Source organism: Chironomus tepperi, unplaced genomic scaffold, assembly GCF_022539635.2.
Source record: "Chironomus tepperi strain 1889 unplaced genomic scaffold, CSIRO-AGI_Ctep_v1 contig_7, whole genome shotgun sequence".
In the NCBI taxonomy this organism is placed as follows: Eukaryota; Metazoa; Arthropoda; class Insecta; order Diptera; family Chironomidae; genus Chironomus; species Chironomus tepperi.
This window is the reverse complement of record NW_027226129.1, coordinates 468,279-495,816: the sequence shown is the minus strand read 5'-3', so window position 1 is coordinate 495,816 and position 27,538 is coordinate 468,279. Positions and strand designations below refer to the sequence as shown.

Sequence of the window (27,538 nt, the reverse complement as noted above, 5' to 3'; positions counted from 1 at the left end):
TAAGAAAAGTTCCCAAAACTTAAATTCATTCAAATAAGCACCAAGCAAGTCATGACCTTGATCATGAAATTCTCATTTTATGAATGGAATCAGCAGCTTGTTGACGACAATCATATGAATATTTTGTTTATGTTGTTGTTGTTGCTTTTGCTCACAAAACTCAATTTTGAAGTTCAAGTTTAAAGTCTCAGCTGTGCTTGTGATTTGAGAGAAAAAGTTCTCATGAGGCACTTCCAGGCAGAACATTCCAGTCAACTTGAAACTACATATAAATGATGGTGTGGCATTGAAAGTTGTCTTTAGTTCTCGGTAGAATCTTGGATGTTAAGTTGTGACTACTTAAAAGTGTGATAAAATTGTGAGACTGCTGTAAAATATAATATTGAAAAAAGGTGAAATTTTGTGAAAAATTAAATTGAAATTGGGGAATTTAAAATTGTTTTCATCAATTGTGATCAAATGTGAAAAAAAATTTTTTTTTGTGATTTTAAACTTTTTGGATTAATTTTAAAATTATTTGAATGTTCTGGAAATTTAAATTCAATTTTTATAAATTAAAAAGTTTAAAAATTCAAATTTAAAAATCTTTCAAAAGAATTTAGAATTTAAAAATTTAAATCACATTTTAAATAAATTCAATTATTAAAGCTTTTAAAAAAAATTTAAAATATTAAAATACAATTTTTAAAATTGACAAAATAAGTTTAAAAATAAAAGAAAATAAAAAAATTTTCAATTTCAAAAAATCTAAATTTTTAAACTCAGAAAGTTAAATTTGTTTATTCAAAGTTTTGAATTTTTAAAATCGGAAAAATTGAATTTTTGAATTACCAAAAATTAAAAATTGAGAAAAAAAAATAAAATTTTCAAAATCAGGAAATTTAAAAGTTTATAAAAAAAGGTTTTGACAACAAAAAATGTTATATTTCTATTTTTAAAAATTTGGTTTTTTAAAAGGAAGAAAATTTAAAATTTGTGATTTCATAAAATTTAAATTTTAATATTTTTTAATTTTAAACAAAACATTGAAAAATTAAAAATTTGAATTGAAAAATCTAAATTTTCAAATTTTTCAATAAATTAAAAATTCTGATAAATTCCCAAAATTAATTTCAATTCCAATTTCAGACTTAAATCCGCAAAACTTCTTCAAAATTACAACATTTTAAAAAACTGAACCTAGAATAACCAAAAAATTTACTCAAGAAATGAATCAAATTTCGTTAATTTTTGTTGCTGTTGTTGCGATAAGCTGCTCATATGGAGTTTCTGGTGCATTACGTAAGTGCTAACTATGCTAATGCAAAACAACGAAAATCATTTAGTTTTTTTGTGGGTCAGACAAAAAAAAAATCATTATTTTGGTGTTATTTATAAACAAAAAACAGCTGCGATTAGAGTAAAAAAGAAAGGGTAAGACACTCCAAAAGTACAGCAACTTGTTTTAAAAGTACAGTAAGAACAGTTATGTACACTGAAGTGTCTGACCCTTGCAAAAAATACTTTATAAAAAAAACTTTTTAAAAAAACCTCGTTTTTCCCGTGGACTAAAAAGGAGAAAATAAATTTTATTTTGTATTGTAGAGAAATAGGTTTGAAAGTTGAGACGACACATGAATTACAAACATGCACCTTGACCTTATCGTATAGTTCTACAATTTAAAACGAGGGCGCTTGTTAACAGAACTTCATCAAAGCTTTGCGCCCTCGTTTTAAGTTGTAGAACTATACGATAAGGTCAAGGTGCATGTTTGTAATTCATGTGTCGTCTCAACTTTCAAACCAATTTCTCTACAGCACAAAATAATATTTATTTTTTGCTTTTTAGTCTACGCGAAAAACGAGGTTTTTTTAAAAAGTTTTTTTATAAAGTATTTTATTTTCAACTTTTTAGTCAAATGATTATTTAATTTAATATTTTGATAATCTTGGAACATGTTTGAAGGTTTGAGCTAAACAAATAAGCTTCGCTTGGCATAAGTTTGAGGAACTAAGCTAGACCGATAGGCCAAGCTTCGCTTGGCATAAGTTTGAGGAACTAAGCTAGACCGATAGGCCAAGCTTCGCTTGGCATAAGTTTGAAGGACTAAGCTATACCGATAGGCCAAGCTTCGCTTGGCATAAGTTTGAAGGACTAAGCTATACCGATAGGCCAAGCTTCGCTTGGCATAAGTTTGAGGAACTAAGCTATACCGATAGGCCAAGCTTCGCTTGGCATAAGTTTGAAGGACTAAGCTATACCGATAGGCCAAGCTTCGCTTGGCATAAGTTTGAGGAACTAAGCTATACCGATAGGCCAAGCTTCGCTTGGCATAAGTTTGAAGAACAAAGCTATACCGATAGGCCAAGCTTCGCTTGGCATAAGTTTGAAGAACTAAGCTATACCGATAGGCCAAGCTTCGCTTGGCATAAGTTTGAGGAACTAAGCTAGACCGATAGGCCAAGCTTCGCTTGGCATAAGTTTGAGGAACTAAGCTAGACCGATAGGCCAAGCTTCGCTTGGCATAAGTATGAGGAACTAAGCTAGACCGATAGGCTGCACAGAATCATGTACAGTATCAAAACATTGAATTTTATGAAAGAACACAAAATTATCAAAAAAAGAAGAAAACGCCAAAAAGAAAGTTTGCTCATGTCTAGGCTTGAACTCATGACCTCATGTTTATTAGAGCCTGTACTCTAACCATTATGACACCACGACATATTTTTCATATTTAGCAAGTGGTTAAATTCATAATATTAATAAAAATTATTTGTTTGATATTATTATTATAATTATAATTATCAAGAAATTTATATATTAGCTTAAATTTAAATTTGATTTCTGATAATAAAGTTATTTTCCATCATGAGGACAAAAACGTAGAATTTTATGTGAAAATACGTGATGAAAAATATTAAACTCCAATAAATCATTGAAAAAATAGTTTAGAAAGGTGTGACAATGGAAAATTCTTCTTTAAAACATTATAAATTATCAAAAAAGTATGAAAAAGAATTGAAAAAGTATGACAAAAAAATTTGGAAAATTTGAGACTTGAACCCTTGACCAGCTTGGAATTTTATAAAAATTTTCTTTTTTAAGGATTACGTAAAAATTACGTACGTAAAACGTAATCTTGTTTTAAAAATTAATTAATTATAGCATAACTAAGCTATATTGTGATTAACTAATGCTTTAATATTGCATTGTCATCGAGTACACACATGCATGAAAAATTTCAGCTCGATTGGAGTAGTAGAAGTGGTCGAAAATTCAATCGCAAGATTTGACCAAGACAGAAAGACAGAAAGACAGACAGATAAGAAAGCAAGTTAAGAAAAACGAGGTAAAAAGTGTTAAAAATTAAACATATTTGAATAACTAATGGACCGTCTTTGAGTGATCATTAGCAGGTTTTAAACTGTTGAAATTTGTGTATATGCTGCATTTGTTATTGAATAATTAAACAAAAATTCCCAATTTTAATGGATTTTTTTGTCAATATTTTTGAATTGTTTTCTTGAAATCAACTCAAATTTTGAGCCATTTTAGTCAATTTCCCCATTCAATTTGGTATCGACAGGAGGTACCCAATATTGAAGGTCCTTATCTTGGTAGACCAAAATTCATCAATTTGCTTGGATTTTTCTATACAGAATTTACAACCTACAATAATTCTTGTTGCATCTTAGGAAACGTGCGGAATTACTAAATGCTTAAGATGAGGACGGAAAGGAGGTGGTGAGATGGGTGGTTAGGTTGGTAGCGGGTGGAATGATGGCTTCTAGTGAATTTATAATGTTGATGCAGTACAAAATTAGCTCATGAATTTGTTACAGAGCCGCAAAATGTGAGGAGGTAGGGTGTTGGGTAACGATGTGCAGATTGGGTTTACGGTTTGGGATGACCGGTCTATAAAAAATCTAAAATTTGAACAATTCCTATAAATTGGGTTTTTTCCATAAGTTTGGGGACTCTTCTAAGAATTCTGAAGATTTCCATAATTAATTCCAAATTTAACTAATTTATTCTCTTCATTTTCCATCTTCCTTAAACAGCATCATCAATAAAAATCTGTCACAGAAATGATCCACAAATTAATGATTGCATAATCAAGTCAATTGAACAATTGAGACCAAGACTGGCACAAGGTAGCTTAGGTGATGGATTTGATCTGCCGAAAATTGAGCCGTTTACTATCCAAAGGTAAGATTCTGACTCATCCGACATTTACTGATCATTACAAAGTCATTTGAAGCTGTATAAAATCCCAAATTAATTCAGTTAATTCCCGTATTTAGAGCTTGATATTTATGAATTAGATTACCAAGAATCGTTTAACTTCATTTACGTTCTAACTCGATTGATTTATTATCCAATAATTCTCTGAAAAAGTAATCAAATCAAATTAATTCAATGATCTGTAAAGCTTTCATTAATTTAGCAATCAGGCAGAGTTGGGGACGGCGTCAGAGGCATGGGGTAGGCAATGTACTAGACTAGACTCGACTAGACTCGACTAGCTCGATTAGACTCGATTGGCTCAACAGACTCGATCAGTTCGACTGACTTGATCAGCTCGACCGATTTTATCAGCTCGACTGACTCGATCAGCTCGACTGACTCTATCAGCTCGACTGACTCAATCAGCTCGACTGACTCAATCAGCTCGACTGACTCGATCAGCTCGACTGACTCTATCAGCTCGACTGACTCAATCAGCTCGACTGACTCAATCAGCTCGACTGACTCGATCAGCTCGACTGACTCGATCAGCTCGACTGACTCAATCAGCTCGACTGACTCAATCAGCTCGACTGACTCGATCAGCTCGACTGACTCAATCAGCTCGACTGACTCAATCAGCTCGACTGACTCGATCAGCTCGACTGATTCGATCAGCTCGACTGACTCGATCAGCTCGACTGATTCGATCAGCTCGACTGACTCGATCAGCTCGACCGACTTGATCAGCTCGACTGGCTCGACTGACTCCACCAACTCGATCGGCTCGACTCAATCAGCTCGATTGATTCAATCAGCTCGACCGACTCGACCTCCCCAAAAACACATCCAATTCCCAACTCTGCATTAACAATCTCACATTTAATAATGTACATACGTCACATTAATTATCTAATTTTTTATATTCTCTTCTTTCTATTTCCATCACAACACAGCATCAAAGTCGGAACAACACCAGACTTCAAGGTTAATCTCAAAAATATTCTCATCAAAGGCGCTAGCAACTTTAAAATTGAAAAATTGAGGTAGGTTATGGCTTGACGATAATAATAATATTTTTGTGTGCTGTTTACGGCAATTTTGGTTGGAATTTGAGTATGGCAAAATTAGAGGCTGATTCAAGATGATTATTAGGTTGTGAAATATGGAAGTGATGGTGTGGTTGAGGATTAAAGGATGATTTGGCAGAAATTGGGGTTATAATTGAAAATGGATTGGAGTTAATGATGTTGATGGCCAGACTCATTGGGACTCATCTAAATTTTCACAAATTTTCCAATTTTTCACGAATTTTCCAATTTTTCACAATTTTTCAATTTTTCACAAATTTTCCAATTTTTCACGAATTTTCCAATTTGTCACAAATTTTCTAATTTTTCACAAATTTTCACGAATTTTCCAACTTTTCACAAATTTTCCAACTTTTCACAAATTTTCCAATTTTTCACAAATTTTACATTTTTCACAAATTCTCCATTTTTCACAAATTTTCCATTTTTCACAAATTTTCCAAATTTTTCACAAATTTTCCAATTTTCCACAAATTTTCCAGATTTCCACAAATTTTCCAATTTTTCACAATTTTTCCAATTTTCCACAATTTTCTAGTCTTTTCACAATTTTCCACAAATTTTCCAATTTTCCACAAATTTTCCAATTTTCCACAAATTTTCCAATTTTCCACAAATTTTCCAATTTTCCACAAATTTTCCAATTTTTCACAAATTTTCCAAATTTTCACAAATTTTCACAAATTTTCACAATTTTTCACAATTTTTCACAATTTTTCACAATTTTTCACAATTTTTCCAAATTTTCCACAAATTTTCTAATTTTTCACAATTTCCCTCTACCTTCCAGAGCCAACGTTAACGACCTCAAAGTCGATGTCATCGTCAACTTCCCAAAACTCGACATCAAAGCCAACTACGATCTCGTAATCAAAATATTCGGCCAGAATCTCGACAACAAAGGCGATGGCTTCATCAAGCTTGAAAATGCCCGCGCCCGTGTGTCCATGAAAGGCTCAAAATACACAAAAGACGGTCAACAATACATCAAATTTGACAGATTCCGCATGAAAGTCCAACCAGGAACAATTCGTCAATTAAAACTCTCAAATTTGTTCCAAAATGATCGAAATATTGAGGATGCAGCCAATGCCTTCATCTCAGCTAATTCTGACTTTTTACTACAGAACGTCTATCCAACAATTGAGAAAGATTTGGCTGAGTTGCTGACTAATGTGGCCAATGAATTAGCTAAAAATGCGACTTACGATGAACTTTTCCCATTGTAAATTTGTGATGAGCACTTAAATGACGTACTTTATTGTTTGCAGCATACACAATAAGTTAATTGACAATAATTTTTGATAATTTTTGTAAAAGAATAAATTAAATTGAGGAATTAAGGATTAAAAATTGAATTTTATTGAATAATTTGGACTTTTTGTTGAGATTTTTAATTAACTTTTTCAGAGTTTACAGGTGGATGTGGACGTGACTGAGAAGTAGGGGTGTATTCCCGTTCTGGTTCCGTCTTGGTTCCGTCTTGTTTCCGATCTGGCTCTGTCCTGGTTCCGCTTTGGTTCTGCTTTGATTCCATCTTGATTTCGTCCTAGTCCCGTTCTAGTTCCGTCCTGGTTCCATCATGGTTCCGATCTGGTTCTGTCCTGGTTTCGTCCTGGTTCCGTCTTGGTTCCGTTTTGGTTCCGTCTTAATTCCGTCCTGATTCCGTCTTGGTTTCGTCTTGATTCCGTCTTAGTTCCGTCCAGGTTCCGTCTTGGTTCCGTCTTGGTTTCCATCTTGGTTCCGTCTTGGTTCCGTCTTGGTTCCGCTATGGTTCCGTCTTGGTTCCGTCTTGGTTCCGTCTTGGTTCCGTCTTAATTCCGTCCTGATTCCGTCTTGGTTTCGTCTTGATTCCGTCTTAGTTCCGTCCAGGTTCCGTCTTGGTTCCGTCTTGGTTTCCATCTTGGTTCCGTCTTGGTTCCGTCTTGGTTCCGTCTTGGTTTCCATCTTGGTTCCGTCTTGGTTCCGTCTTGGTTCCGCTATGGTTCCGTCTTGGTTCCGTCTTGGTTCCGTCCAGGTTCCGTCTTGGTTCCGTCTTGGTTTCCATCTTGGTTCCGTCTTGGTTCCGTCTTGGTTCCGTCCTGGTTTCGTCCTAGTTTCGTCCTGGTTCCGTTATGGTTCCGCTATGGTTCCGTTCTGCTTCCGTTCTGTTTCCGTTGTGGTTCCGTCCTGGTTCTGTCCTTAACCAAATCCACGTTACACCACCCTATCAAATCAATATTCACTTCCCTCTACTCACATCTCCCTTCATTAACCTCAAAAAATCCATAAACAGCCTCAAAGTCATGAAATAAATCAACTCAACAATCGACAGCACAGAAATGCCAGCAAAAAGTCCCAAAATTCCACCCACATAAGACGCAAAATCAACAAGTTTAAACTGTTGATGACGAATCGTTGCCCAATAGTCGCCATCCTTCCATTTAAGTATTACAGCTGTACTATTGTCATTTTTAAGCTCATAACGATGAACTTCATATGAATATTTTAATTGATTGCATGATGGCCAACAGTTGCAGACAGAATGTTTATCATAAAGATAATCATATGACTTGAAATCTATAAGACGATTGAAAGTGGTTAGGCACTGTGTTGTTGTGTAAGCATCACAAACTTCCATTGTTGAATTTCTGACCAAGTTGTAAGGAACGCATGTGCAAGTGTCGTAAACTGTTGATGAAAAGGTTGTTTAGTAAGTTTTTAGATTAAATATCAGGTATGGTTGAATTAGAAAAGAGTCAAGGAGGTTCAGGAATAGTTACGAACGGTCAGAGAGGATTGGAGTGGGTCAGGAAGGATCAAAAAGAGTCATGAAGAGCTGAAAAGGGCCTGGAAGAGTCAGTAAGGGTCAGAGAAGGTCAGTATTAGTCAGGTTAGATCATAAAGAGTTAGAAACAGTTTGGGAGGTTCAGGAAGAATCAGAGAGGGTTAAGTGAAGTTAAAAAGAGTCAGGGAGGGTCATAGATAATATGAAACGTTCAGGGAGGATTAGGGAGGGTCAAGAAGGGTCAGGAAGAGTAGGGAAAAGTCAGTAAGTATTAAAAAGGGTCAAGAACGGACAATGAGAGTCAGGAGGGTTCAGAAAGGGCCATAGTGGGTCATTGAGGGTCAAGAAGAGGCAATAAGAGCCAGAAAAGGTTAAAGAGGGTCTGAAAGGGTCAAACAGAATTTTTAAGGGTCAGGAAAGGTCAGAAAGGGTCACCAAGAGACAAAAACGATCAGGAAGGATCAAAAAGAGTCTGTAGGGTTCATTAAGTTTCTGAAAGAGTCATGGAGGGTCAAAGAGACTCAAAAAAGGACAAGAAGAGAAGAAAAGATCACGAAAGGTCTAGAAGGCTCCTTGAGGATCTAGGAGTATCAATATAGATCAACTAGGCTCATAAAGGCTTGCCTTGCCCTAAGTCCATAATCCCCACCTCCTATATACTCACTAATATGTGCCAAACATTCAAGTTCGCAGTTTTTTGGTGTGTAAATTTTAAAATATCTCAATTTTCTTTCATTCTCAAAGTAGCACTTGCGAGTCTTAAGTGGAACCATTCGAAGACTGTCGTCTGCCTTAATGATCTCTGGCATGACTTGAATTTCATATGAAATGCCTTTAGTAATTATTTCTGTGTGTTCATCTACGGTAAAAAAGAGATTTTAAATAGATATCCATCAATTTTTTTCAAATTTTTACCTAACGGCAGTTGATTTGCTGGATGAATAATCAGAAAATGCAAGCTATAGCATTGTGGGACTCTAGAAAATGTTTTTTAATAAAATTGACATAAAATCCCCAAAATAATATCATTTTTACTTACATAAAGTAAGAATCTAAATCGTTAAATGAAGTTTCGAGGTTCATTTCTACACAAAGTCCTGTATGATCATCAGCTGATGCTTTTAATGGAAAACTTAAATTGTTGATGTTTTTGTTGTATGTGTAGGAGAAGTCACTTGAGATTCTATGAAGAAATATCAAAAATTGCATTTTAGATACTAAGATTTGGCGAATTGAGTGCCGAAGAGTATCAGGAAGAGTCAGGAAGGGTCAGATGAGGTAAAGGAAACTCACCAAGAGTCAAAGAGCGTCAGTAAGGGTCAAGTTAGACTAGGAAGAGTCAGGGAGGATTGGGAATATTCAGAAAGAGTCAATTAGGATTAGGTAGTGTCAGCAAGAGACAGAGAGGATTAAAAAGTGAGAAACAGGGAGAGTTAAGAAGGATCAGATAGGGTCAAGAAGGATCAGTAAGGGTCAAGGAAGGTCAGGAAGGATTATGCAGAATCCGGAAGGGTCAGATGGGGTTATCAAGAGTCATTGAGGATCAAGATGATTCAATAAGAATCAAAAGTAGTTAAGAAGGTCCAAGGAGGGTCACAAAGAGACAGCAAGAGTGAAAGAAGGTGTAAAAGAGTCAGAATGTGTCATGGAGGGTCCAAAAGGGTCAACAAGATGATTAATGAGAATTAGGAATGATCCGCAAGCATCAGAGAGAGTCTAGAAGAGTCAGTAAGGGTCCTGTGGAGATTGGGAGAGTCAAGAAGGATCAGCAATAGTCATAAGCAGTCAAAAAAATTCAGGAATAGTCAAAAAGGGTCAGGTGGGGTTAAGGATAATCAGCAAGGGTCAAAGAGTGTCAGTAAGGATCATAGAAAATCAGGACAGGTTCGAAAGAGTCAGAAAGAGTCAAAGACAACCAAGGAGGGCCAGAAGTCAGATTTAAGCCATTGCTATGTCTCATTCAATGACATAACCTCAAAAATTTCCATCTAAACTTACTCATTTTCCCTCATTAATTGTGAAAATTCAATCAAATTAACAGTATATCCAAAAACAAGCGATGTCAGTACAACAGCAAATGGAATTTGTCGTCCATTTGCCAAAAACTTTGTCTCATCAACCAAGTTATTCTGCATTTGTAAAAAATATCTCATGCTGTTGACTACATCCGATGAATTTTCATAATTCATTGATAGTGGAACATTTGCCGAGGCGCACATTATGCTTATCATTTGTGATATCACTTTATTCTCATAGCTTGCTTCGTCAAACTCAAAATCGAATAAGATTCGTTCATAATTTACGGCATTTAGTTCAATATCTTTGACTATTGTGAATGCTGGTAATGGAATCTGTGGAAGAAAATGGAATTTATTAATGGATTTGGATGGAGGCAGAGTTGGGAGGTCTTAAAGAGTCTATAGTCGGGGTCCAAGACTAAAATTCAGTCCGGAAGCATATCTTGAGTAAACCTAGATCCGAGACTTAATTAGAGTCAAGGATTCAAAATTAAGTTCTCCCAACTCTGGATTCATAGCATTGTGTATGCTCTTTGTATGTTAGTGTATATACCAAACAGCACAAGATAGTAAATCGATCCAAAATTCCAACTGCTCCAAACTCAAACTGACAAACCAGGTCAATGTGAATCTGAGTTGGTACTGGAATCTATTTAAATCCGGCATCATGCCTGAATCACATTGTCCTGGTTTGTCAGTTTGAGAATGTGACTCAGGTCTGGTGCCATATTTGAATCGAATCCAGTACCAAGCTATAGTCATGTTGACCTCGTGCCGGACTTAAGATCAATTAACGGTGAAATGGCATCAGTGGCTTCAATGGTAGAGCGTTAACCTAAAATACAAAGGTCCTAGGTTCAATCCCAGGTCATGTCTAATTATCGAAGCTCTTTTTCCATTTTCACCGTTCTAGTTATGAAGCTTGGTAAGTGGTTCGGATCCCACTATAAACTGTATGTCTAAAGGGTTTGGTACAACAGATTATTAGTTACAGTGCCTCCAGACTCATAAGGCTGGGCCCTTCATTCATTATGCATAAGATCAATTAACCAGCTTGTGCTATTCGAGTTATTGAATCAACCTGTTCGACACTTGTTGGTGTATCTTCTATTTTGATTATAATTTTATCATCTCGATACTTTACATAGACTTCTTTGACCATATTGAAGGAGAAGTACATTGAGCTGATGAATAGTATCAGCCATATAAGCCTGAAATAGGGTAAAATAGATGAAATTCTAATAAAATCCTAATGAAACCCGAAGCATAAGTTGGTTAATCGATCAAAAATCCAGTTCCTGCCTGACGTCCTTACTTACTTCCTTCACTTGCCATACAGATCAATTGTAATCCATGACATCCCTCAGATATCACCTAAAACCAGCTCTATTGCCGACTACCGCTTCACGCATGACTCAAATATATTCTTACTTACTTACTTCCTTGTCTGAGGCACACGAGGGTTTATTGCCGCGCGTAGAGAATGTCCAAAGACAGCTAAAAGCCCAAATATATACCCGGAATTAAATCATCAACCAAGACATAGTCATGCCGAATTGTAGTTGAATTTTTGATCGATTAACCAACTTGTGCTGCTCAATATCTAGCTTAAATAGACCCTTACCTCTCCAAAACACTTTTATGTCCACCACCAATCAAGTTAAAGCTATGAATTGATGAATTTTCAAACATGTTTCTTAAAAACTTCATAAAATTCTTAAAATTTTGAGTTTGGAACTGCTGATCGTCACTATGACCCTCAAAAGGATAAACTCGAGTGTCAACTGGCCTCCTAAGGTCCATAATTGGACGTAGAACTAAATAGTAAATCACTTCCACACCACAAATCACCGAGAATCCAGTAAACAGACCCAAAAGTCCACCAATAAATGAAAAATAATCAATAAATGAATAACTTTTACGTTTACTCATCGCATAAACGGAATCGACAGCAAATTGAAATTTAATTAATGCATTTTGGGATTGTCTAAAATGTACTCGTTGCCTGGAATTGGAATTAAATGGTTAAATTGGTCAAAAATTGTCAAAAAATGTTAAAAAATTGTCAAAAATGTCAAAAAAAATCGAAAATTTTCAAAAATTTTCAAATTTTTTTTTAGAAAAATGAGCAAAATTTCATAATTTTTAGGCTTTTAGGGTCGTTCATATGTTACGTAACGCTCTTTTGGGGGTCATAACCCCTCTTCAATTACCAACAGCCCCTCTCCCCATCAGCAGCATCCCATCAACCCCCGTTAATTGAGATTTTGCAACAAACCGCCCAAATAACCTCAAAAATTCTCTTTTTTCCATTACCTAACACATGAACGACCCCCACTACCACCAACTCACTCTGCCTCATCCGATCCACCGCCAGCACTTATCATCTTAACATCATAATCAATTGTCTCACATGCATCGTAGCATTTACATGGAAATTTTAGACTCTCAAACTCATTTTCGATATTCAGGAAGCATTTTTCATCAGCTATTCCACAAATTCTTGTTGTCTCATTTCGGATCATGAAGAATTGGACACAGCCGCAAGTGTCGAGGGTCATTTGTGCCAGGCATTCATGTTCACAGTTGACTTTCGTGTATGTTTTCAGGAATTTAAGGTTGTATTCATTTGGTAAGTAACAAAGTCGTCTGGAATTAGATTGAGGTTATGATTTATTAAGCATGGGGACGTTCAAGGAGGTTGGGGACGGGGGCAGGATGGACCCATGAGTGTTCGACTGATTTTGTCTAGTTAACAGACTATTTCAGTGAACCAACAGACCATAGAGTGAGCCAACAGACCATACAGTGAACCAACAGACCAAATAGTGAGCCAACAGACATTACAGTGAGCCAACAGACCATAGAGTGAGCCAACAGACCATACAGTGAGCCAACAGACATTACAGTGAGCCAACAGACCAAATAGTGAGCCAACAGACCACACAGTGAGCCAACAGACCATACAGTGAGCCAACAGACCATACAGTGAGCCAACAGACCATACAGTGAGCCAACAGACTATACAGTGAGCCAACAGACCAAACAGTGAGCCAACAGACCATACAGTGAGTCAACAGACTATACAATGAGCCAACAGACCACACAGTGAGCCAACAGACCATACAGTGAGCCAACAGACCAAACAGTGAGCCAACAGACCATACAGTGAGTCAACAGACTATACAATGAGCCAACAGACCACACAGTGAGCCAACAGACCATACAGTGAGCCAATAGGGTGTACAATCAGCTAGAAGATCACTTTGTGAGCCAACAGACCTCCTCCCCCCCTTCCTACCCCCTTTAGGCACTCACTCATCAGGATCCACATCCATCAGTGACTCATCTATTCTTGATATCAACGGAATAATTGAACCCATCAAAAACATTTTCTTATTCAAATTAAACCGAAGTGAACTTTCGGATATTAATTCGTATGGATTGTGCAGCCTTAATACAACTCCATCCTTTATCGTTTTAGGTACAGAATGTCGAAAATTGTCAGTTAATGATCCATTTCTCAAATCATAAACTTTTGTTGAATGAACGCAAATTTCATATGTGCAGTCAACTCTAAGTGATAGACCTTCATTCGTGACATTTAGTGGATATGGAGAAATTTTATTTGGAAATGATTTTTTGGCTCCTAAAAGTCTTGTGATTGTTCGGTTTGTGATGGACGATGATGTTCTAGAAGGAGATTTAAGAGTTATTTAGGGTGTGACTTGTGACATGTGGCATGTGGCATGTGACATGTGACAGAATATTGGGAATTTGAATTTTGTCCAATTATGTCAAACTTTTGGTTGAATTCTGTCCAATTTTCATCCGAATTTTGCCAAATTTCAATCCGAATTTTGTCAAATTTTTGTCCGAATTTTGTCAAATGTGGTTTTAATTTTGCCATATTTTGGTCCGAATTCTGTCAAATTGTCATCCGAATTTTGTCAAATTTTAATCCGAATTTTGCCAAATTTCAATCCGAATTTTATCAAATTTTTGTCCGAATTTTGCCAAATGTTGTTTGAATTTTGTCAATTTTTCACCCAAATTTTGCCACATTTTCATCCAAATATTGTCAAATTTTCATCCGAATTTTGTCAAATTTTTGTCCGAATTTTGTCAAATTTTCATCCAAATTTTGATCCGGATTCTGCTAAATTTCATCTCAAATCCATTATATTCACCTATTTAAATCATAAAATTCCTCAGGAAAATTAAACGTATAACAAGGTCCAAACTGAGTCACAAGATGCCGAAGAAACACAACCGTATCTAAAGAGTAAGTTCCATCCATATTCCTGACTGGAGTTGGAAATCGTTTAACATTCCCAGTTGTATCATAAATACTCTTCATATGATCCACAAGAGCTTCACCAAACATGTCAAAAATCTCCACAAAATCATCCGTTGGAATTGCCAAATTTGGATAATTTGTCGACAAAAATTCATCACGTGCCACAAGGCTTGTAACTTGCAACAATTTCAAATCAGTCATGTTAAAATCTTTAATTTTAATTTCGTGACTTTCCAGCTGCTGCTTTATCCGCTCATAATCAATAATTGTTACACAATTTGACTTGTAGATCAATCCAGGACAAATTGAAATAGCTGGAAATTTCAGATTTTTGACATTTATGACATTTTGGTCCGTATAAATAATTGTTGGATTCTTATGACTCTCACGGATCAGCTTGTGGATCAAATTTCCAGTCAATATGAAGAAAATAATCAAGCAAATCACCCAAAAGACTTTTTCGACACTGCTGCGTGATCTATCGACGACATAATTGAATCCATGAAGATTTGTGTTGCTGCAAAAGTTGAAAAATATTTTCGACAGCATTATTTGATTGAAGGTTCACTTTTGACTGCGAATTAAGTTGGAATTTGTGACTATTTGCAACATTTTATCGTGATTTTTGAACATGCGACACTGAAAAATTAAGATTTTAATTAGTTTAACGCATGACATTTAGTGGAATTGAATTTATAGCATTGATAGGTACGTCAAGACCGCTCCTTTCCGCTCCTTTCCGCTCCTCTCGGTTTCTTTCGGCTCTTCTCGGCTCTTCTCGGCTCTTCTCGGCTCTTCTAGGATCTACTTGGCTCTTCTCGGCTTCTCTCGGCTCCTCTCGGCTTTTCTCGGGTCTTTTCGGCTCCTCTCGGCTGTTCTAGGTTCTTCTTGGCTCCTCTCGGCTATTCTCGGCTCTTCTCTGCTCATCTCGGCTCTTCTCGGTTCCTCTTAGCTCTTTAGAGCTCCTCTCGGCTCTTCTCGGGTCTTCTCGGTTCCTCGTGGCTCCTCTCGGCTTTTATCAGTTATTCTCGGCTCTTCTCGGCTCTTCTCGGCTCCTCTCGGCTCCTTTCGGCTCTTCTCGACTATTTCCGTCTCTTTTCGGCTCTATTTAGCTCCTCTATGCTTCTCTGCGCTCCTTCCTTTTCTCAATAAAACACCCAACAATCCAAATCCAAAATCTCCCAAACTCAAATTTCATCAACAGATGACTAAGGACGTACGTCAGTCTTAACGATAAAGTACAATTAAGCATCAACAACACTTAAGTGCCTTCTTTATCAACTGTATAATCGTCATAAATTTTCTTTATTTTTGAACCGACATCAATTGGCACATTCATTTGAGTAGATAAGATTTGGAATTTTTCGTTTTAAAATGAAAAGGTTGCAGTTTTAACAAGCACTTGACTCACCGTGTGATAAATATTAATTAATTTCAACAGTCAACAAATGATTTTTTTAGCTGAACTTGAGGGGAATGTGAGTGGAAATTGAGTCGGTTTAGGTGGATATTAATTGATGACAGCCATATAGACGCCAAACTGAGGCGGCTTCCATTTGCTATTAGTAAAAGACATTTGACTGAGCTCCTGAAGCTACGTGTCGGAGCCTTCTTCATTTATGTTGCTCGGGTAACTTGCTCTTTGATACTCACAACAATTATCATACTGAATACTACACTGAATCCATATTTATTAAGTGCTGAATAATGACATTCTTAGGATTGATCAAATTACAGCTGATTGGGACTTTTCAGAATATTCCGTATTGGGTATATAAGAAGCTATAACTAATGGAACAAATCTAGTTACTTTTATATCAAGGAAGCGACAGTTCATACTAAGTTCTACAAAGTTAAGTATAAAGTTGAACATGTTGAATCCTAGAGAAAAAGAGGAACTCTTCGGGTCAGTGCAGATTCACGATCAACTAATCACAGTCTGTTCTAGTCGGAATCAAGTCAAGCATAAAAATGTAATTCAAGTATTTTTCTGTAAGATGCTGATTAGAATCGTAATCAGTTGGTATTTACAACTAATACTGAGCTACTGTATTACAAACTAGTCACGCGATTATTGTTAATTTAAGTAGCACTTTTAGAGATTAAAGCGTGAGTGACTATGGGAAAATTAGAAGTTATTTTAACAAACATTGAGATATGAGCAATTAATGAGCTCGAAGTCTACTCAAAATAAAATAAAAAGAAATGTTAGAAAAACCTTAACCATCAGAGTCGGTTTGACTCGAATTTGTGTCAATCTTAAATCATGTCCGAAGAATAAAAATCGGGTATTCGATCTAGAATCCAACAGCATGCCTGCGTAATTTTTGTCGTAAGGGTCATGCCATCTTAGTGATGGATTTAAGTGAGATATGAACCAAATTTGACGCCAAGTTCGAGTCAGCTGATTTAAGACTGATATTTGATCGATTAACCAATTTGTGATATCCAGGATGGATTTGTAAATCGTTGTTAATTAGGGTATAAAGTAAATCACGTGAAAAAGTTAGAAAATAGTGCCACAAGAACATTATGACTCTGGCTTGGGAGCAGATTTTGCCAAATCCGATTTAAAGCTAGAATTACACTCATTCTACTTACTAACTTGCTGACGGTACAGGTCAATTATTATCCATTGCTTCCCAATGATGACTAAATCTGCTCTATTGTTAGCTTTAGGCTGTCAATTTCAAATATTAACTGCAATACTGAAGGAAAGCGAACACCAGAGCGCCCCAAGAATTCATGAAAATATGCTGTCGATAGAGACGGTAATGTATCTGACATCGACAATTGGCAAGCTGTTTCCAATGATATCATGCATCTTTAGATGCAAACTAAGAGAAGCCATGGATCACAATTAGTCTGTATGGTCAGCGAAGTAAGTAAGTAAGTAAGTGCAATACTGACTGTATCGACAGCTTACTTCCAAGAGTCTCTTTAGTCGTTCATGAGAAGCTTCAAAAGTCACTTTTATTTCAGCCAGGCTGAGAAACTAGGCGGGAGTACCGTGGTATCCATACAAATACCGCATAGTTTCTCAGCCTACACAATTTTCCTACTTTCCCACTTCGTGTGCCTTAATAACCAATCATCATCATTAACTTCCCCAGATTTCGGTTTAAATACACCAATAAACTGCAATCAAAACAGCACTTCCAATATCAATAAAATAACAAAAAAAGACCAAATAATACCAAAATATAAAAATCTTCAAATAATTGGCTGTGTTGGGTCATTTAAGGCTTGATAAGACATTATTTATGACTTATTGCTTTACAGCACCTATAAAACGTACAATATAGATAAATGTTTACAAACTCATATTCCCTAGAACTTGACGCCGATAAGATTTTTATTTTTTGTGTCCCAAAAATTTACTGCCGTTTTTGACTATTTTTAATCAGTATTATTTTGTAGTTCCAACAGTCAACATGGTTAATCCGCGTGTAGTTAAGGCTTTAAAGCGTAATTTGCTGACAATATTGACACTTGTTGCTGTATTATTAAGCATAATTATTGGATTATCAATGCGTGCATCACATCCTAGTTATAGTCCACGTGTTGTTATGTACGTCAACTTTATTGGTGACTTGTTCCTGCGGATGATACGTGCAGTCACACTTCCGTTAATTATATCGTCTATTATTGCTGCAATTGCACCACTTGACATATCATTGAGTAAAAAAATTGGAACACATGCTATAACTTATATTATATGTACGACACTTATATCGGCTACAATTGGTATTATGTTGGTGACAACAATTAAGCCTGGCGGAAGTATTGATAAAATTGAGGCTGATGGACAGAGGAAGGGAAATACTATTATTGATACGGTGCTTGATTTGATCAGGTGGGAATTTTTGCAGGATTTTGGAATTTTTGGACGGATTTTTGGCTGACTTTTGATATATTTTTGGTCGGACTTTCGACAGATTTTTGGCGGAATTTTAGCCGATTTTCTGGAGATTTCTGACAGACAGACTTTATCAAATTTTTGACTGATCTTGACTTATCTTACTAGATTTTTAGCCCACTTTCTCAGATCTTTGGCCGATTATTCCAGATTCTTAAGAGACATTGCCAAATCCTTAACGATTTTATCAGATTATTAACAGACAATACCCGATTTTGGACCAGATTTTCGGTAGATTTTTCCATATTTTGACAGACTTTGCTATATTCTTGACTGAATTTATCAGATTCTAAACAGATTTTTACCAGATTTTTGGTGAATTTTGTCCGATTCTAAGCAAACTTTGACAGAATATTGATTAACTTTATCAGAAATTTGGCAAGTTTTGTAGAATTCTAGGCAGACTTGAAGATCTAAAAAGATTTTGACGGAATTTCTTCAGACTGAGTAAAATTAATAGCAGACTTTATTGGCTGACTTTGCCAAATTCTAAGTAGAGTTTGCAAAATTCTCAGTTGAATTTCTGGTCAGATTCTCAGAAGATTTTGTCATATTCATTACAGACCTTGCCAGACGCTCGACAGATTTTACCTGATTTTTGGCAGATTTTACCAGATTTTTGGCAGACCTTTCCAGATTTTTGACCGATTTTATCAGATTGACTTGCACGATTCTGGACTAACATTACCAAATTTTTAGTCAATTTAGCCAGATTATTCACAAAATTTACCAAATTCTTAGCAAACTTTGTCAGATTCTTGATAGATTTGGCCAGATTCTAAACAGACTTTGCCAGATTCTCGAATGATTTTACCAAATTCTAGACAGAATTAGCCAGACTTATGACAGATCGTGCCAGATTTTTGCCTGATTCTTGACTTACTTTATCAGATTCTAGGCAAACATTGTCAGATTTTTAGCATACATTAATATATTCTAGTCACATTTTTGGCTGATTTTACTAAATTTTTGACAAACTTTGCCCGAATTTTGAGAGAATTTGTCAGATTCTCGGCCAATTTTGACAGATTTTCGACAAAATTTGCCAGATTCTTGGCAGACTTTGGCAAATTCTTGACAAACTTTTGCCAAATTCTTAGTAAAATTTGTTAAATACTTGCCAGATTTTACCAGATTTTTACAAAATTTCTGATAAACTCTGTCAGATTCTTGACTTAACGTGACAACAGTTCAACAGAATTTCTATCAACTAATCATAACTAACATTTAAATTTTCCAGAAACGTCTTCCCACCAAACATCGTCCAAGCCACCCTCCAAGCCTACCAAACAGTCCTCATTCCACCCGAAAATAACACAGAAGCCAGCGTCTATGACTGGACAATATCATCAAGATATATCGATGGAACCAACATGTTGGGTGTCATTTCCGTTTCAGTAATTTTTGCCATTACACTCAGCACAATCAGATCCAAAACAGCAAAGCTAATTGAAATTATCTTGGAATTTACACTGGCCATGATGAAAATTATTCAGTTCCTCATCTGGTTGACTCCAATTGCTGTCTTCTTCCTGATTTTGGCTAAATTCCTAGAAATGGAAGACATTGGTGAACTTTTCTCAAAAGTTGGGCTGTATCTAGGCACAATTGCCATTGGAATGTTCCTTCAAGGATTTGTCTTCCTTCCAATTCTGTATTTTGGATTTACGCGCAAAAATCCATTCAAATTTATTGGACATATTGGATCGGCCATACTTACAGCTTTTGGTACATCCAGTTCACTTGCGACACTTCCAGTATCACTGAAGTGTGTCGAAGAAAATGCAGGAATTGACACACGAGTGTCGAGGTTCATGCTTCCGTTGGGAGCTACGATCAACATGAATGGTAAGCATTGATTGACATTTGAGTGATTTTTGGGTCATTTAATAGTGTTTTTGAACAGGAACTGCATTGTATGAGAGTGTTGCTGCTATATTTGTGGCACAGATGGTACAAATTGATCTCTCGATAGGACAAATCATCACTGTTGCGTGAGTATAGCTTTGAAGTCTTAAATCTAGATTTACTTAGTTGCATACCCCTTTTGAACAATTAAATCTTAGTCCGACATACTTAAATACCCCTTTGAATCATTAAGTAATAATTTTATATAGTTGCATACCTTGTTGGAAAGAATAAGGCTAATTTTGCATAGTTGCACACCCCTTTGTGTCAGTAAATTCAATTTTTGAATAGTTGAACATCTCTCTGAGTCTGTAAATCCAAGTTGCACATCCCTTTAGGTATAAAAATTGGATTTTGGATAGTTGCACACCCATTTGAACAAATAATTACTGTTTTTACATATTTGTATACCCTTTTAAATATGTTTATCTTGTTTTTGTCTAGTTGCAGACCCTTTTGAATCAGGAAATCTTGATCTTGATCATTTGCGTACCCCTTTGAGTCAGTTAATCTTGTTTTTCCATAATTGTGCACCCCTTTGTGTCAGTAATCCTTGTATTTTCATAGTTGCACACCCTTGAATCAGTAAATCTTATTTTGGCATAGTTGCACACCCCCTTCAATCAGTAATCCTTGTCTTTTCATAGTTGCACAACCTTTTGAGTCAGTTAATTTTGTTCTTGTATAGTTGCACACCCTCTTGAGTCAGTTAATCTTGTTCTTGTATAGTTGCATGCCCCTTTGAGTCTGTTATTCTTGCTGTTTCATAGTTTCATGCCCTTTTGAACATGTAAATCAATATATTCATTTAGTTTTAACATTACTACATACCTCTCCAAATTCAAATATATTCACATCCCCCTTCAAATCCATTCTCCAGCTTTATATAGTTGCATACCCCTACAAAATCAATAATTACCTTATTTTCACAGGTTAACAGCAACAGCGGCGAGTGTTGGAACAGCAGGTGTACCACAAGCAGCTTTAGTAACTCTTGTCATGGTCCTAGACACAATTGGGATCCCAGCACAAGATGTATCCTTAGTTATTGCATCTGATTGGATTGTGTAAGTTGGCCTTAATTTTATTTTTGACAATTCCAGTCATTAATCCTTACTTCCAACAGTGGTCGACTGAGTACAATGGTTAATGTGATGGGTGACACTTACGGTGCAGCTGTCATTGAGTCGACAAGTGAGAAGGAACTCCACAAACTCACAATGAAGGCAAAGAAACGAGAGGAGGAAGCAGCAGCAGCTAATGGTGATGTGGAAGTTGCCAGTTCCTAGATTGTTAAGGCTTAAAATTAAGTTTAAATTAAAAATTCTCAATTTATTGATTAAAATAAAGATTTTTTTAAAAATTTATGCTGGATTTTTGACTGACTAAGCTAGTTCCAGCAGTAACTGCACATCCAGTCCCTAAATTAATCCTCAACTCAATCCCAAAAACCCATCCGATGAGTTCAAATTTCAAAAACTGAGTGAAAAATTTGAATTTTTAATTTTTGACACCAAACTTCAAGCAGACACGAAATTGCGCACGATAAGACTTTACAATTTTAATTCCACTTGACGTGCCACGTGATAATACTTTCTACAATCGAAATTAATTAATAATATGTCATATCGGTTAAGATTTTAAGTAGCTACGTCAATATGTGGTTTAATGGATATCTTTAATTGATTACGGCTGAATACAATAAGTCGGTTAATTGATCCAAAATCCAATCTTAAGACAGCATGACTCTAATTTGGTTTAAATTCAGCAATATGTCAGAGTCAAGACGATTTAGTGCCGGATTTTAGATTATTTAGCCAAATTGTGCTGATTGGATTAGATTGATTGAATTTGATTCTTTAGAACTATTGTAAAGCTAATCAGGCTTATATTTGACTATGCGTTACTTGAACTATGAGTACTCCCTGGAAAACATACAGGAAAATGACCAAAAATCTGATTTTGGACCAGCGCTACCCTGACCCAAAGTCAGCTTCTAAGAAATCCGTCCTCAGACCTAAGACTAATCGGCCGTGTTCAAAGCCGTGTGGTTTCGGGGTACAGAGTGCTTCGGGTTGTTTGCTTGATTTCTATGGTCTTCTTTATACTCATTCTCTATGTTCATAGGATCATTATTATCCATAAGAAATGTCTAGTTTGATTCATTTACTCCACTCTAATCTATTCCTCAACAAGAGTGCATGCAAATCCATTCCTATCGGTAGAAAGCATCTAGTTATGTTCATTTGATGTACTTTGACCTGTTCGTGGACTAAAGCTCAATCCTTTTCCATTTATCTGCCATCGGCACTCATCGAGGGCCAATGAACGTAATCAGCTGGTTGTAGATGACATCTTCTACATGCAGCTGTCCGGGAGCAATTGGCTGTCGATACCCAAATAGCACAGCACATAAAAATTATCCAAAATCTTATCCTTGTGCTTGAATTCTGGTCTGAGACGTAATTTTGTCGAATCTGACTAGGATCGAGAACTGGCAAGTGAAAGTTATCGATAGGGACAGTTTCAGGCGGCATCTGAATGAGGTCATGGATTAAAATTGATCTGTACAGCCAACAAAGTTAGTAAGCAAGTAAGTCTATATGCCTTTCGGGTTAGCCGATTATTGTCGACTAAATGCCTACTCTGCGCTAAATTAGTAAGCGAATTACGTTCCATAGAGAAGACAACGGATCAGGAGTGTCAAAATTTAGCAATACTATTAGTCAGAGCTCAAAGTTGACAAGAATGAAATGCAGTCAACTTAAGTTGACCCACAAGACAACCAAAATTTCCTCAAAATATACTCCAGATCCTCCTGATTCCTCAAGTTTCCATCTGAAACTTCCACTTTAATTTCACACCTTCAAAAACTTACGAACCCCAACGAACGATCAACAAAAACACAAAAAAATAAAAAAATTCCTTACCGTTCCTCATATCAGTGTATCTCAAGTAGATTGTAATGTTTATTGTACATTTACAGCACCAGCTATAACGTTTTAATATTGCAATACAGATAATAATATTTTTTTTTACAGGTCTCATAATTTTTCGATACTGACGGGTGACCGATAAGTACTTCCAATAATTATTATTTATTTCTTTTCTACGTCTTATAAAGTCAGTCTTAATTTAGGTCTTGAACTAGTAAATTGGGTGGAATTGACAAAAAATGGCAAATTCAAAATTTAAAGCCACAATTAAGCGAAATTTGCTGACAATTTTAACAATTACAGCTGTAATATTAAGCATAATTGTCGGTATATCCATGAGAATATCACATTCAAGTTATAGTCCACGTGTTGTTATGTACGTTAACTTCATCGGTGACTTGTTCCTTCGGATGATCAGAGCAATCACACTTCCGTTGATTATTTCATCAGTTATTGCCGCAATTGCACCACTTGACATATCATTAAGTAAAAAAATTGGAACACATGCCATTATCTATATTGTCTCTACGACATTAATTGCTGTAATTATTGGAATTATTTTGGTATTGACGATAAAGCCTGGTGGTACGGCAATTGAGAATGATAATGTTGAGGAAAGGGAAAGGCAAGGAAATACAATTGTGGATACAATGTTGGATTTATTGAGGTATGTAATAAGGAGTGTTAAGGAGGGTTCGGAGAAGAGCAGCAGGGTTGTCATTCCTGCATTTTAAATGAGCAGGACTTGCAGTTTATGGTTGGACCTTATAGCTCGTACAAGGCTGCAGGCTTGTAGTTTTGGACGAACTGCAGTTTTAAGAGTTGCTATATGGTTAGTGTCTAGGACAACCTAGGGTATCATACGTACTCTAAGGTAGGGCTATCATATATTGCTATTGGACTATTCTAAGGTACGCTAACCTTCCAGTTATGAGGAAACAAGGTTATCCTAGATTGTTCTAAGATTATCATAGACTGCCCTATTTCAACAGGACCCAAACAGAAGGCTATCCTAGCTTACTCTGAGACTATTCCTAGGTCCTTTATCCTTTCTAGAGCTCAAGAGTTAAGGATGACCTAAATTAGTCAAAGCTGTCCTAGAGTACCTTAACCTTCCAGATCGGATGATGAAGGGCTATTTTAGATCACTCTAAGATTGTCCCTGGGTATGGTACAATATCGGAACTGGAGAAGTAAGGCTATAAAAGAGATAGGACTAACCTAAGGAAGTAGTGCTAATTTATAGAAATAGGGCTAACCTAAAGATAAGTCCTAACCTATATTACTCTAGGACTATCCTACCCTCCATCCTTCTTGTGGTATTCTATGATGGTCCTAGTTTCCCCTGGAGTTAGTCAGGATAAGATACTCTGGATAGTCTTAGATGTCAACTCCTTGAAACCACAAGTGGAATTAAGATCTAAGACTATCTTAGAGTACACTACACCTTCCTCCTCATGGTATTCTAGGATTATACTCGTTATTAAGGTTAGATTGGGTAAGGTAGGACACTCCGGAAAGCTCTGTATACAAACCCATCAGAGTACAAGTGGATCCTATGACTAAAGCTTCCCAAAGTCTCGGTTTCAATAAATTCTCGACCGGTTAGTCTCGGTTTAGGTCTCGGAATTCGGAACCTTTATACATGACAGCCATAAATTTGAATTCAATCAGAATCTGGAACGACGTTGTTCCTATCCTTCATTCTCGCTTCCATAACCCATCCGAGCAATTAATTCAAAATTCTACAATTTCCTTTAATTTTCACAGGAATCTCTTCCCACCAAACATTGTCCAAGCCACTCTCCAAACCTACCAAACCGTCCTAACTCCGCCGGACAACAAAACAGACACAAATGTCTACGATTGGACAATCTCATCAAAATATGTCGACGGAACTAACATGCTCGGTATTATATCAGTTTCAATAATATTTGCAATAACACTCAGCACAATCAGATCTAAAGTTGTAAATTTGGTGACTGTTTTGCTGGAATTTATGCAGGCAATGATGAAAATTGTTCAAGTCATAATTTGGGTGACTCCAGTTGCTGTATTCTTCCTGATTCTTGCAAAATTCTTGGAAATGGACGACATTGTGGATGTCTTTTCAAAACTTGGACTTTATGTTGCGACTGTGGCAAGTGGAATATTCATTCAAGGCTTCATCTTCCTGCCTGCTTTATTTTTTGGATTTACGAGAAAAAATCCATTCAAATTTCTTGGACAAATTGGACCGGCAATCCTTACAGCACTCGGTACATCAAGTTCTTTGGCTACACTTCCTGTGTCCATGCAATGTGTTGAAGAAAATGCCGGAATTGACCCAAGAGTTGTGAGATTTATGCTGCCTTTAGGCGCTACAATCAATATGAATGGTATGTGTTATCGGTAGTTCAATGCCAATGTGATAAGGCATGGAATTTTGATAAGATTTTGTACTAATTTATGAAATGTAAACAGGAACTGCATTATATGAAGCTGTTGCTTCAATTTTTATAGCTCAATTGAAGCAAATGGATCTGTCTGTTGGAAATGTTGTTGCTATTGTGTGAGTATGGATTGATTTTGGGGGTAGAAGGGTGGATTGGGATGTTGATGGTGTGATTTTGGGGTATAAATGGGTATTGATGAGGTTGGTATCTACCCTTGTTTCCCTTTTTGGATCAATTATCCGGCTTGTTCAAGGATTTCATATTTGAACACAATAGCTTGTCCTTCTGATTGTTTTAAAGCCCGGTTTCTCGGTATACAACTACCTTTACACATACTCCTTCACATACGGCTACACCTCCTTCTCCTCCTTGCTCCTAGTTGTTAGGATTTGCATCATGGCCTCATTTGGCAGGGTACATGTAGCCAGAATTCAAATTCGACTCAGATTATACATGAAAAGATCAACTCAACTTTGTATCGAGTCGATTCAAGCCGACATAGGGCATGGGTGTCGGCATTTGGTGTAGGGGTAGCATTTCGGGATTTTGACTTCAATTGGACTCCAAAGAAGCGGAGGATTTTGGGAATTGCAAGGGTTTTTTGGAGAAAATATCCAAATTTTCCACCTTTCCATTCCCTAAATCTTTGGGTTTCATGCTGATTAACATTATTCAAATTTCCAACAGTTTAACAGCAACAGCAGCAAGTATTGGAACAGCAGGTGTACCACAAGCTGGATTAGTAACTCTCATTATGGTTCTTGATACAATTGGAATACCAGCTGAGGATGTGTCGCTGATTATTGCGATTGATTGGATTGTGTAAGTTGTTAATGACTGAATTCTGATTTATTTAGCAATTCTGTAGACTTGCTAGGGTATTCAATCCTGGGATAAATTGTGGGTCAATCGATGGATCGATCGACGAGTCGATCCACGAGTCGAATGTGCCGAATCACGGGTCAATTACTGCCGTAGTTGACAATCTTATCAATGACCAGAGCTCAAAGTCGACTTGAATCCAGGCTGATCTCAAAGTGGATTTGGATTTTGTATGAAAAAGTTGAGTCGAGTCGACTTGATTTCCATACAAAATTCAAGTCCAGGCTGAGAAACTAGGCGATAATATCCAGGTATCTATACAAATACCGCTAAATCCCGCCAAATACCACAGTATTTCATATAAATACAGCCGATACCGTCTAGTTTCTTAGCCTTGACTTGAACTTTGGATGGAATCAAATCAACTCGAGCCGACTTTTTCATACAAAATCCGAGTCGACTTCGAGCAAGGCATTGACACTCTTCATCCGGTCCATACAATCTTTCATCCGGGTGAAACGTGTGTCAATGTCTTGACTTCGAGCTCTTGCCATGGCAATGCCTTCATCAATAACCTTAAAATCCTCTATATCCATATCCTTCCAGCGGACGACTAAGGACAACCCTCAACGTCATGGGAGATGCATACGGTGCAGCAATTATTGAGGCAACAAGTAGAAAAGAACTCGAAAAACTTCCACTTCATAATGTCAAAGTAGCAGATGAGATTGACAGCAAACAATCGACAGTAGCTGCAAGTTCATAAGTTTTAAGATTGTAGATTATAGATTAGGAATTGTAATAAAATGTATTTTTAAGGAGATTAAGTTAGTTTGAGTTTTTGTGAATGTTGGGTTTCAGAAGTTTGTGTCTAAGCAAGGACAAAAAGTCGGTAAATTGACTTACTTACTTCAGTGGTCGTACAGGTCAATTGTGATCCATTACCTCCCACAGGAGTCGCCTGAAGTCCACTGGCCAATTTTTGATATCAAGTGCAATACTATCTCTATCGACAGCTTCCTTCCAAGAGTTCTTAGGGCGTCCACGATCTCTTTTACCGTCCAGAAAGTCAGCTTTGAAGACCTTAATTAATGAAGTTTCCACAGGCCGCCTAATAACCTGACCAGCCCATCGT

General features: G+C 36.5%; 4 protein-coding genes across 6 annotated transcripts; 3 read left to right on the top strand and 1 right to left on the bottom strand.

The window, feature by feature from the left end:
* The first annotated feature begins 267 nt into the window (after positions 1-267).
* Positions 268-6,669, top strand: LOC139092533 (circadian clock-controlled protein daywake-like). Its single transcript, XM_070642998.1, has 5 exons — positions 268-392; positions 1,129-1,281; positions 4,042-4,189; positions 5,164-5,253; positions 6,089-6,669. The coding sequence occupies exons 2-5, from the start codon at positions 1,209-1,211 to the stop codon at positions 6,525-6,527; spliced, it is 750 nt and encodes a 249-aa protein (XP_070499099.1). The 5' UTR covers positions 268-392; positions 1,129-1,208; the 3' UTR covers positions 6,528-6,669.
* On the bottom strand, positions 6,638-23,024 carry LOC139092238 (uncharacterized). Of its 3 annotated transcripts, none has more exons than XM_070642682.1 (11): positions 15,096-23,024; positions 14,274-15,022; positions 13,402-13,776; positions 12,436-12,732; positions 11,708-12,088; positions 11,165-11,294; positions 10,064-10,416; positions 9,105-9,248; positions 8,981-9,042; positions 8,730-8,924; positions 6,638-7,968 (listed from the first exon to the last, which is right to left on the bottom strand). In XM_070642682.1, the coding sequence occupies exons 2-11, from the start codon at positions 14,930-14,932 to the stop codon at positions 7,520-7,522; spliced, it is 3,045 nt and encodes a 1,014-aa protein (XP_070498783.1). In that variant the 5' UTR covers positions 14,933-15,022; positions 15,096-23,024; the 3' UTR covers positions 6,638-7,519. The 3 variants fall into 3 exon arrangements, with proteins under 3 accessions (XP_070498783.1, XP_070498859.1, XP_070498708.1); XM_070642758.1 differs by having other exon boundaries at positions 14,274-16,798; positions 17,446-23,024; XM_070642607.1 differs by having other exon boundaries at positions 14,274-23,024.
* On the top strand, positions 17,782-21,577 carry LOC139092439 (excitatory amino acid transporter 3-like). The gene is made up of 5 exons (XM_070642879.1): positions 17,782-18,239; positions 19,543-20,150; positions 20,209-20,296; positions 21,143-21,277; positions 21,337-21,577. The coding sequence occupies exons 1-5, from the start codon at positions 17,818-17,820 to the stop codon at positions 21,497-21,499; spliced, it is 1,416 nt and encodes a 471-aa protein (XP_070498980.1). The 5' UTR covers positions 17,782-17,817; the 3' UTR covers positions 21,500-21,577.
* Positions 23,025-23,326: 302 nt separating the features above from the next.
* Positions 23,327-27,230, top strand: LOC139090509 (excitatory amino acid transporter 3-like). The gene is made up of 5 exons (XM_070640265.1): positions 23,327-23,813; positions 24,917-25,524; positions 25,610-25,697; positions 26,269-26,403; positions 27,010-27,230. The coding sequence occupies exons 1-5, from the start codon at positions 23,386-23,388 to the stop codon at positions 27,167-27,169; spliced, it is 1,419 nt and encodes a 472-aa protein (XP_070496366.1). The 5' UTR covers positions 23,327-23,385; the 3' UTR covers positions 27,170-27,230.
* Positions 27,231-27,538: the final 308 nt, after the last annotated feature.

Excerpts from the sequence above, each read along its gene's own strand:
- LOC139090509 (XM_070640265.1), top strand. The coding sequence starts at position 23,386 with ATGGCAAATTCAAAATTTAAAGCCACAATTAAGCGAAATTTGCTGACA. Across the intron at positions 23,814-24,916 it reads ACAATGTTGGATTTATTGAG|GAATCTCTTCCCACCAAACA; the intron begins GTATGTAATAAG and ends TAATTTTCACAG. Across the intron at positions 25,525-25,609 it reads CGCTACAATCAATATGAATG|GAACTGCATTATATGAAGCT; the intron begins GTATGTGTTATC and ends AAATGTAAACAG.
- LOC139092238 (XM_070642607.1), bottom strand. The coding sequence starts at position 14,932 with ATGCTGTCGAAAATATTTTTCAACTTTTGCAGCAACACAAATCTTCAT. Across the intron at positions 12,733-13,401 it reads ATGGATGTGGATCCTGATGA|ACGACTTTGTTACTTACCAA; the intron begins GTGAGTGCCTAA and ends ATCTAATTCCAG. Across the intron at positions 7,969-8,729 it reads TGAATGTTTGGCACATATTA|TTTACGACACTTGCACATGC; the intron begins GTGAGTATATAG and ends TTTCATCAACAG.
- LOC139092533 (XM_070642998.1), top strand. The coding sequence starts at position 1,209 with ATGAATCAAATTTCGTTAATTTTTGTTGCTGTTGTTGCGATAAGCTGC. Across the intron at positions 1,282-4,041 it reads TGGAGTTTCTGGTGCATTAC|CATCATCAATAAAAATCTGT; the intron begins GTAAGTGCTAAC and ends TTCCTTAAACAG. Across the intron at positions 4,190-5,163 it reads GAGCCGTTTACTATCCAAAG|CATCAAAGTCGGAACAACAC; the intron begins GTAAGATTCTGA and ends ATCACAACACAG.
- LOC139092439 (XM_070642879.1), top strand. The coding sequence starts at position 17,818 with ATGGTTAATCCGCGTGTAGTTAAGGCTTTAAAGCGTAATTTGCTGACA. Across the intron at positions 18,240-19,542 it reads ACGGTGCTTGATTTGATCAG|AAACGTCTTCCCACCAAACA; the intron begins GTGGGAATTTTT and ends TAAATTTTCCAG. Across the intron at positions 20,297-21,142 it reads GGACAAATCATCACTGTTGC|GTTAACAGCAACAGCGGCGA; the intron begins GTGAGTATAGCT and ends TTATTTTCACAG.